At 37.9% G+C, this 11,443-nt stretch overlaps 1 protein-coding gene across 4 annotated transcripts in view; it reads right to left on the bottom strand.

Moving 5' to 3' along the window:
• Positions 1-11,443, bottom strand: part of cpne5b (copine Vb) — a 122,568-nt gene that overhangs the window by 81,291 nt on the left and 29,834 nt on the right. For all 4 annotated transcript variants that reach the window (XM_035661138.1, XM_035661141.1, XM_035661140.1 and 1 more), the window contains 2 exons: positions 4,189-4,229; positions 3,492-3,538 (listed from right to left, as the gene is read on the bottom strand). In XM_035661138.1, the coding sequence (XP_035517031.1) occupies positions 3,492-3,538; positions 4,189-4,229 (88 nt within the window). The remainder of the gene's footprint in view (positions 1-3,491; positions 3,539-4,188; positions 4,230-11,443) is intronic.

The following is an 11,443-nucleotide window of genomic DNA, read 5'->3' as shown; positions in this document are numbered from 1 at the left end:
ATTTCATTATCTTCTTCCCTGGAGCACACAGGAACCATCGCTGGGGATTTGTACCATGTGAATGTCCTGCAGTTCTTTGGCCAACATGGATTTTTATTCTCCTCGTACCATGTTTAGTAGACGGTAGTTGGTGGAGTCTTCCGAGAGAGGTAAATGACGGCCGTGTGAATTAGTGTTTTTTCTCTGTCTTGGCCTTCAGTGAAAAGCACTGTGGTGTGTTTAAAAAATGTTCAAGACAGAGAGAGAGAGAGAGAAACTCACAGAATATTGAACACCCCCTCAGGATAAAGTTAAGGGTACTTTAGTTGTTGAGGGAGGAGAACGAGCAAAAAAAAAAAATCTTCTTTACGCATGCAACAAGTGTTACGTGGCTTCACAGGATAAGAAATCCCAAAGTTTCTTGGAGCTTTGAGCCAGAGCTGTGATTGTGTGAGGACGTACACATATAAAGGTAGAAATAGACACATGCACACACACTCACAAAGAGCACCAACAGCATGTGGTAGTGTGTGCTGTTACAAGTAAATTAAACAGTGGGAAAAAGATGAAAAAGGTCAGCCATGTCACATCTTCATACTGTAAATTAGCTCTCTTGCTCCGACTCTAAGTAGTAGTAAAAGAGCCAGAGGGAGCCTAAACAACCTTTTTAGCAAATACACCCAGTGAGCAGCTTTTATGTAAGATGGAGGGATGCAGTCTCAGAACTTAGTATCAAGTTCTCTTTTCCTTCTTTTTTTGACAGTGTATAAAGTTATGCTTACATAACTTCTTTAAACACAGGTCTCTTTTCTTGTCAAAGTGTATTTCTGACGGTGCTCTTGGTACTCCACTCAGGTGGTCAGTCAATAAGTCAATAATAATTTAAACTGTTCATCTGTATGTTTATACTGTAGCAAGAAAGTGATCCTACCTTGTGCCTGGTAAACAAGGGTTAGATTTAGGGTTAGGGTTAGAGTGTTTTCACACTTGGTCTAGCTACCAGATTGGTTTTCTCAATTGTTTTTGGAGGGGGAGTCATTAGTGTGGGTTTGTTCTATGATATAAATTGATCAACAAAAGGATTATATGTATAAAAGGACAAAGGACAAAGTTAATGTGGCACGTAGAACAATCGTGTTGTTCAAGCAACAGCTTTCACATTTCACCAAGCGTACTGAATTCTCAGGGAAAACAACCTCTGGACCAGGAAAGACCCCTCCAATCAGCCCAAGTGTAAAATCACCCTAAAGGTATTATCCCACCAAATGTAGGGCAAAGCATTTAACTGTTCAGTAGAATGAACATGTGCAACCAAAGGCACATCAATAATTTAGTTCTGTGACCTTGCATAGTAAAAATGATGGAGACATTCTTCATCTAATCAAGACCTTCATAGAAAGCACCAGCTGCATTAACATGACAGATACTACGGCTTGCACAACAAATACCAGAGGGGATAGAAATACCTGTCAAATGTGACCCAAGCCTGACTGGTATGCTAGAGCAAAATGTCAGAAAATATTATTTAAAAGTCCTAAAGGTTTGAGAGTGTTCAGTTTCACGCAGAGGCACCTGGAGCCAAATCAACACCCGCTACTTCTTCACAATATGGTTATGGATGTGACGGTTTATCTCCACAAGGAATTTACTGCTTTAAATTTTTCTATTTTTAGAACAAAATCAGTGAACCTGACAGTATGAAGTACATTTTAACTTATATAAACTTAAAATAAAATAATAAAATAAACTAAAGTGAGATGCTCATTATATTAATTATGTCTGGTGTACTTGATAGGAACAGCAGCCTGTCTGTACAATCAGTGGTTGTCAAACTAGAAAAAGTGCCTTTTGTGTTTAGTATGAAAGAGTTTTATGATGGAAAGATCTTTACGTACATCTATGCTATAAGTGCATACACATATGCACAAATATTTTCTCACAAACACAACATGCACACAACAGAGTCCCCCGCTGTCCCTCAGCTGCATTTGAATCAAAGCCCACACAGCCATCTGCTTTGAGCTGGGAAACTCACAAGCAGGAGATGAGGGTCATCTGACTATAAATAAATATGAATTCCATTACATTATGATCCATTATACATCCACAGTGGACTGTAAAAATAATATCTGTGGCCACTTCGATCGTCTGACAGTTTGCGCTGTGGGAGAAGTAATGATGTCAAACATGGGGGCTGACATTAAAAACAACTACAGTATCTGTTATGGGAACATGTGCATAAGCAAAAATATATTTTGACTGTAATTACACACACAGAAAAAGAAGTGTTGCAATTATTAATAAAAGCATTTATATATGTATATATATGTATGTATATGTGTATGTATATATCATCTTCGCAGAGTTTTGGAACAACCTCCCTGACACGGTCCGACCAGAAACTTTGCTAATAACTTTTGAATCTCAAGTTAAGAGTTGCGCCTATACTTAATCATAGAGGTGGAAGAGTGTTCCAGTGTTGTTTGAGTTGCTTTATCCTGTCTATCACTGTAATATGTCACTGCATCTTGTCTCTGCCTTTAAACTGCAAACTATAAATTGCACTTTATAGCTCAGCTTTTCAAAGGATATAATAATAATAATAATAAGAAGAAGAAGAAGAAGAAGAAAAAGGAGAAGAAGAAGAAGAAGAAGCCTGGTGATATTCTATATTATTGTTATTATCAACTAATTCCATAGATGACCAAAACCAACACTATGTACGTTCATCTCTCGACCCTTTCTTTATTTGAGCGACTTTGACAAGGGCCAAATTGTGATGGCCGACTGGGTCATTATGACCACCAGGGTGTCCAGGTGGTCATAATGTTATGGCTGATCGGTGTGGCAAATATCACCCAATCAACAGTGTGGCTCACTGGTGTCTTTTAAATAGTTTTTGTACAACAATGGAGCTCTATGGCACAGCCAAATAAGGTTTTGGATCGAAACCATCCATACCAAATATTTCATTATAGTTCTGACATCACTTCAGAATGCACAGATTTCAGCTTTATTAGTGTGTTTATTAAAGTCTAAATTTAATTAGCTATCATTAAAAGTTCTCTCTTTTTTTCCCTTTTTTTTTAGCTGCAACACAAAGGAACTAATGGACAGCCAGACAGATGATCAGTAGAGTGAGTGGACGACGGTAAAACTGCATGGACTGCATAAACCAAACAAGGCTAAGAAAGATCTGGCTTAATTCCTCCCCAGTGAGCTGTTTGGTCCCTAAAGTGTCAACATATTGATCATTACATTGTGAGGGTTTTTTCTTTGTTGGCTGAAGAATCCAATTAGAGAATATTTCCCTGGCATTTTCAGACAACTGATGGCTGAACAGCTTTAATGAAATGTTAAACTACTGCGTGCTCACAAATGCCTTAACTAGAACCTCACCCTTCTCATCCAACACACACACACAGAATAACAACAAACACACAGTGAGCACAGCAAGAACTTAATTGGACATAAGTCATTTCTTTTGTGTGTGTGTGTGTTTTTACACTTACCTCTCTCCACTGTTTGGTTTCAACACCTTGTGTATACAGCACGCATACTGTGAAAAAAGAACCAGATAGGAACAGAAAGAGATGAAATGTCGTGAAAGAAAGAGAGGCAAAAAGGGAGATACGATCAGAGAAGAGCAGGCAGATTCCAAATGGGAAATCAATGTGAGGGTTTTAGCTCCAGTACAGTGAACAAACAGTCGTGGCAAAACAAAGATTTCCCAAATCACAGGGCAACATATCCACAAAGACAGACAAAAAAACACAAACCAGTAGAGAGGGAGAAAAGACAAAAATGGGGCCGAACTGAAAGCTGTATTTTTTTAAGACCAGTGTGTAACATGAAATTGAATATAATATTCATATGTTTTCATTAGTGTATAATCGCCTGAAATAAGGAATCACTCTGCATTGGTTACCTTACAATGAGCCATTTTTATCTACAGAGGGAGTGGGTCCTTCTCCACAGAGGCTTCCATGTTGAACAACCCCATTTCTACAGTAGCCCAGAATGGATAAACCAAACACTGGCTCTAGATAGGCCCTTTCACGCTTTTTGCAAGTTTTCTCGCCATTGGAAAGCAACTGTAATTTTACTCCTAGATGCCACTAAATCCTACACACTGGTCCTTTAAAGAATGGAGAACTGGCACAGAGATGACAGAAGAACACAGACGTTCAGTCTCTACAACATACTCACATGGATCTGACTTGGAAAATGTGTCTTTATCCAGCAGATTTCTGGGAAATGAAGACAGAGAAGAGAAACATTTGTTACTCAATAACAAAGAACCTCCTGTAGACTCTCCATACTGTTATTATTATATATGATGCAATTGTTACATTACTGGCCAAACAGTCTAATTGTAGATTCACATGAAGCATACAAAACTTTACTCTTTAAGAGATTATTGCATCCCTTTCAGTGATTTTTCACCACCACACTTGACTACCAAGGCTACCCATAACACCTTGCAAATAGCTCAAGAAAATAGAAATAACACAAGAGGAAGAAAAACAATAGCCCTTCACAATCTCAAGCAATAAGTGATTGTAAAAGTAGTTCAAGGTTACTGTCACACTAGCAATTTAACCTGTATGTTAAAGGTCCTTCACACCCATGCCATGTTTTCAATCATTCTGGCTAATTAGACCTCTGCGGAGGTTGGATGTGGGCGGAGCTAAATTAGTAATTATACAACAAGTCCTTCAGATTAAAAGACAAAATAGGTTGTTGTCTCTACAGTGACACACAGAAGAGTTCTCTAATCTGACACCCTATCGACAGGACATCATCATTTGTCAATGCCTGCCAAAAATTACAAATCAGTGTTCTCACTAAAATCTGTTTTATTATTTATAATAACACTGTGGTTAGGGTTTGGTTAAGTTTGGGAGAAAGATGACTTGGTTAGGTTTACGGAAAGATCATAGTTTGGTTTAAAATGACTACTTTCTTAAGGTTAGGGCAACTTTATAGTCTTAATAACAAACAAGACAAGACAAGGTTGAGGTTAGAAAATGACTGTGGTCATGCTTCAAAAACAATGTTGTCTGTGAAACAGGAAATGAGCCGCTCTCTCCTGTGTTAAAGTCAGGTACTTTGTTGACCCATCCATCCACCTCGACTTCTTTCCTGAGCAAAATTTGGTACTCCACCTCACTTCCTCCTCTGCAATTGTCGTAATACCTATGCCTGCATAAACATATTATATGTCTTTTTGGAGTGCTTGCTGAAATGACTGATGCTGTTCTTGCTGGGAGGACAGCTGTCCCACCAAGCAGGTCTAGTAGCTAACAGAAGAGTCAGAGAAGAGTCAAACAAGACTGAGTACAGGTCTATGCACTTTCAAAGTAAGTTCAAATCAATATACCCATTTGATTCTAGTTTTAATCAATGATTCTATGTGTAGTTTTACTGCGTGGCTGGAGATAATAGCATAGATCAAGTTCTGTATGTCTATGAGATAAGAGAGCACTTAAACATGAAACCGTAGCCATGAAGTGTCTGGGTGCACAAGCTTTTTTACATTTACAATCTCTCACATGTGCAAGTCTGAAAACACATGCTCATTTATACATTCAGAGACTACAGGAAATTGTTGGGTTTTGGAATCTCATACAATAGCTGCCTGATTACCAGCATGTCTGTTTGTTTACTGAATGCTCAACAATTTCTCCGCCCTCCAAACACCCACCACACCTCGCTCTTTGTGATAGCGTTCAATATGTAAGGTAAAGTAAAAAATAGTTGCAGGGTAACAAACTTTTGTGTAAGATTAGACTATTTATTGAACTTCATCATCATCTGGATTTTAGAGGCAACGTTGTTTAAAAAATATGCCAGTTACCCTAAATTGTAATTAGTACAATTTATTCCTGCATCAATGGTATTTATTATCAGCTGGTAACTATGGCAGATAATGTCTGGAGACATAATTTCAATAGGAAACTTATCACAGATCCCATTTTAAAAGAATCCTCTGAACAGGAATTTTCATTAGCACCCGTAGCATTCATTTACAGCAAAGGTTGGAGACAGAAAATTATAGGCTTGTGTAATGCAAAGAGAAAGACCAAAAAGGTCATTGTCAACAGTCTCTTTAGAACGGTGTCCTTCTCAGCCCATCTGTCCCACTCCTGCATCCAGTCACTGTCACTTAATCTGAGAAGTGCAGTCTTTCAAATTTTCACTTTCTCTAAATGCTAATATGCTTCATGCATGAAAGGAGTGAATGACAAGACAATTATCTTAACTATAATAAAACATATTGTTGATCATAAGGTTACATGCTTATCATGTCTTCAAAGTATTGTGTATAGAGTGCACTTTTTATAAATTGACATATGATTTATTTAACTTATGTTTGAAACTATGCACATGGATCTATACTAGCATGTGAACTTTTATTACATTATTTAGTGCAGAAATAATTAATACTTGACTCAATACAACAACAACAATACAAATTAGATGTTTCTCTGTTTTATAGTAATCAGAAATGAATGCGTTGTTTGAAGGATCACAGCTTTCCCCCTTCATATTGGCTTTAGATGTTTTGATCTTTAATTTAGAGATCATTAGTGTCAAAACATCTCTCCTCTCTTTACCTCTCTCATTATATTGTGTTTGTTTTATGCTCCTGACATGCACACAGGTACATCATAGTAATTTTCGGAGGTGTATGGGAGTCTTTTATCTGAGAAAACACTCAAAATTGAATCACATTTGACTGTCAGTCACATGTCAAGTGTGTGTGAAAGATTTCAGATTTCAAGAACACCATTTAGGTGTCTTTTTCTTATTCACGCAAATCCATCTCTCAACAGAAGTTGGATCAACCAATCAGATTTCTTGATGCATCCACACAAAGCGTTGTTCCTGTGCAACATACTATAACTCTTTGAAGAACCATTACTCCAGTTTTACTGGTTTGTTTGATAATTAGACATGTGGCAAATGTAAGTGAAATATTACATGTTCAATTAAGTTCGACTTTTAATGACACAGCTTTAACTAGACTTTCAAATGATGTGTTTCGTGAGCAGTTCAAAAAATGGAGACAGAAATCCAAGGCCCAATCTAACCAACCCAAACCCATTAAGGCAATGCCTACTAGCCAATCAGAGGAAGAGTAGGGTGGGTCATGGGTTCTGCCACTGACAACGAAGAAGAGTTGATAGTAAGAGCTAGCTAAATGTAAGCAATTTGACTGTCAAACTACACTGTGTTCCAAATTATTATGCAAATATGATTTCAATTAAAGAAATATTAGATTTGTTGTTTTTCAATGAAAGTTTTCAATTGTGCTGCTTCCCATGTCTGTTTAAATCACTGACATCAATCTCAGACAGGTTTTAATTAGAAGTTGTCAGGTGAGCCTAATTAATGGAAAAAAAACTACTTTGGATGTTGTTCCACCCATTATTAGCAAAGTCACAGGTTTCATGGCAATAATGGGGGGGAAAAAAAGATCTTTCTGGCAGATAAAAAGCCGTGACCATAGTGGCAGTATCTTTCCAATAGGTATGAAACCGACCTGGATGTTTTACGAAATGATTAAGAGAGATCATCGGTCTTGGTGAAAAGATTTGTGTCTGGTTCAAGAGCCCGCAATATGGGTTACGTTCCCAGAATAAAGGCGTGTTAAGGAACAGTTTTCTGTGAGTGGGAGTTCCTAACTGCCCATGCCAATTTCTGCCCGCATGGGTATAAAAAGAAGAAGCGCGTGCCTTCCCTGAGTAAAATCATTTATGTAAGACACGCACCCCATCCCATCCATGCAACAAATACCATTGAAGGCCTTGGCTGCTATGGACATAAAGGAAGAATAAAATCACAGTGTCGCCACCAATCCATCTCCGCTTGAGCCTCAACCCTATTGAGAACCCTGTGGAAACATCCACTTAAAAAGGAAGCCGCTATGAGGGGGGGTGGGGTTTTACCCTCAAAACAGCAGCTCTGGGGAGGCCAATTCTGGCCAATCCTCAAAAATGAAAATAGCCAAAGGCCAGAAACCTGTACATGGACTTAACAAGTTCAATGAATGAAGAGAGTTGTGTAATGTGATAGCTCAAAGAAGGGCTCGCTATGTTACTATGTAACTCGGTCTGTAAGATGTTTTTGATTGGAATAGCTCTTGATTTGAGAAAAACTACCCCTACCGATGCAAAAAAGTACAACAGATTTTTGCTGTTTTCATACTTTAGAAACCTATTGAGTGTTTTGAAACTCCTGTCTTTGCATAATAATTTGGAAGAAAAAAAAATTGCCATTACTGCCAATTAAATCAACTAGGGAAAAAAAGAACAAAAACAGTATATGTATAATAATTTGGAATACAGTGTAGATAAAAACAAGCACTGTACCTTTGAACATGGTTCATTTTGTACCTTCTTTTCTGTACCCTTAGTGACAAAAATTTACCTTTATGTCCTGATACAAAAATTTACCCATTGGAAAGGTACAGACAGACTCTTTTGCAGGAACGCCCTGATCACATTTGCACTGTTACACTGTTCATACCCGGAAGCTGCCCAGTACAACCACAGCGGTTTGTGTTACGGTCCTTTCTCAAGGGAACCTCATTAGTGGTAATGAGGGAGGGGCAAGTGCTGCTTCTTAACTTTCCCCACCCAGGTTTATCCTGCCTGTTCCAGGGATTAAACCGACGACCTTCTGGTCACAAGCTGCTCACACTCCCAATTTATTTAAAGAAATAACAGTATAAGTAGTTTACAACCTTAAACACTTTTCAGTACTTACTCATTGTATTGTTCAACTAGAACTGATTTGTCCATAACAAGTAAATGCTGTAATGGCCTAAATCAAGTTTTAAACTCTGTAAGCTTATGCAGTGCCGACTGCAAGTGCACTTGCCACAGGCACATGCCACATCAGACTGCAGGGGGAAAAACGGGTTGCACTACCCAAGTCTACAGGGAGGGCCACGGCATTAAATAAAATCTAATAAATAAAGAAAAAAGGAGGAGGAATGCAAAGAATGAGAAAATAAGAGTGATAATACTTAATAAAAATTATGTAATGGTAATGGCTAGTGGAAGCATTTCACTCTGCTACACTGACAATTAGCTACTTGATTAAATGAACAAAATCACTCAACTAGTTCCATTCTGAACTTGCCAATACACGCTGAAGAACACTGTCTTGCCCAAAACGTCTGTGTAGCAAAATTAAAAAAGTTGAATGGAAGCGCTTTCTTTCCTACTGCTCATGAAATTATTCCCAGGCCACACAGACCAAGAATTGAATGGAAATGTACTAGTAGCTTATTTTATTTAAATAAACCCAATTCTCTATTTATAACAAGATTTTGTGATCACTGATTTGCTGTAACATTTTCCTCTACCTTAAGCTTGTTTAAGGTACAATTATTTACACATTTTTGTCAGCCATGATTTTGTACCTTTAAAATTAAACAAATGTCCACAGTTATCACCCTAAGGACCTTTTTCGTAGCTTACAGGGTACTTTTCTGAAAAATGTACCTTTGAGTACAGAAATGATCTCTGTGTGTTCTATGGCATTCATTTTCTATAGGCCTATATTTGTTCATGTTTTACAAGGGGTTTAACCTGAGCCAGACCATTCAACAATGATAGCAATCATACAGGGTTAGTAGTAAACAGCTGTTAAAAAATAACAATATAAATTCTTTAACACTTCTTTATCGCAAAGTTCAGGAATCACAATTGGTATCACGAATGAAAAAATGGTATTGAAATATCTCTACTAGTCTGACAATGCAAATAAAGTCTGTTCATACCAGAGCCAGTGCACAAGAAACAACAATGCATACAATATATTACAAGAACTGTATTCAGTGTTCCAAGACAGCATCCAATTCATTAATTGAAAATTGTACACCTAATGCAAAGGTTTTCCGATTCTTGGCCCACCTGACAAGTGCGTTACATTCTTTGGCTCCATCTTGTCTTCATCATTCTGTCTTTCATGGTCTATTCCTGAGCCTTATTTTAATGCATTTTCTATGAATCTATCTATGTCTCTCTGACTTAATCTCTCCACCTCTGTCCGTGTTTCCAGTGTCCGTGCTACACCTCCATCATGCTTGACCTTTTCATAAAGTCTGCCAGAGGCTACTGTGTACCCAACACTATTACCCTTTTTGTTTTCTCAGTCACTACAGTGACATGAGAGCCCTCACTTGAGATGCCAAAGCCTGCTGGCTTCTCTTCATTCTTGTTTCTGTTTCTTTCTTGTTTCATTTTGCTCTGCAGTTTCTGTTGTCATAAATCTTCAGCTGTGTTCTTTCATCAACCTCAGTCTATTTTGATCTTTTCTCTGCTTCTGTATTTCTTCCTCCTTCCCTTTATAGCTTTCAGGAGCAAGTAGAGATGACAATAATTGATTAAAAGAAAAAGAAAAGCTGCACAGTCCAAGGTGCCTTTCATTAAAATTTGATCGAAATTGAAAAGAAAAATGGATTTAAAACAACTAAAGCAATATAATTAAATATGCAAATCGAAGTGGACACCGCACTGACTAAGTGCCTAATCAGAACAATTTGCACTGCAATACAACTCCAGTATTAAGTTTGGAAAAAATATCTTGCTGTTTCCAGTTTATCATGCTTGGTAAACGTCTCAGGGATGTATTGTTTCTAATAATTGTATGCTTTGTATGCTTTAATTTATTCAGCTCTTCTCCAAATACATATTCAGTTACATTTGGATCCTTTCCATCCACCAACTAATCCTCACAGCCCTCAAAGGGTGCATTAGCACACAACATGGTGCAGCAATCCATTTTTGCTCCATTGTTATAATTTGAGTGTGAGTCCTCAAGGAAATACTCTGGCAACATTACACATTATGAATATTGTAAACTGCTGTACAGTGTCACAACCTTTTAAAACAATGAGACCAATAAGTCAGTGATTATCAATGGCGATGTAACAATCACCAGTATGAATGAACCAATCAAAAGCACAGATTGAATCCAAATTCAGTGAGAAATCTATTAAAATACAACTGTCCAAAATGGAGTTTGGGCAAATTCCAAACAACTTTGTAGTTGCTGTGCTTCTGTGCCTCTAGTATCCAGACTGACCATACAGGCAAAACCAAATGAATGGCCTTCAGTGCAAAAACCCTGGGGGTTCCTCCAAGCACAAAAGCTAGCATATGTGTATGCTAAGTGTCCCGCACAGAATGAATGTGATGTGGAGCAGCCGGTAGAAATGTCCTTCAGACAAACCAAGAGTCACTTTTACACAAGTACCTGTACTTCTACTTGAATGTGTGTACTTTTGCCACCTCTCCTCCACTCATAACTCCCACACCTGCATTGCAAACTGATATCCAAATAGGCCCACAACTCTACACCATGTCATCCCTTACTAGCTAAGTATAAACCACAAGCTTAAAGTGCTGCTTAATATGATGGGAGGGGTTAGCTGGTCGACAATAAA

The sequence above is a fragment of the Morone saxatilis genome, unplaced genomic scaffold (genome assembly GCF_004916995.1).
Source record: "Morone saxatilis isolate NCDOM2014 unplaced genomic scaffold, NCSU_SB_2.0 Contig18, whole genome shotgun sequence".
Taxonomy (NCBI): Eukaryota; Metazoa; Chordata; class Actinopteri; family Moronidae; genus Morone; species Morone saxatilis.
This window is presented reverse-complemented; position numbering and strand designations above follow the sequence as displayed.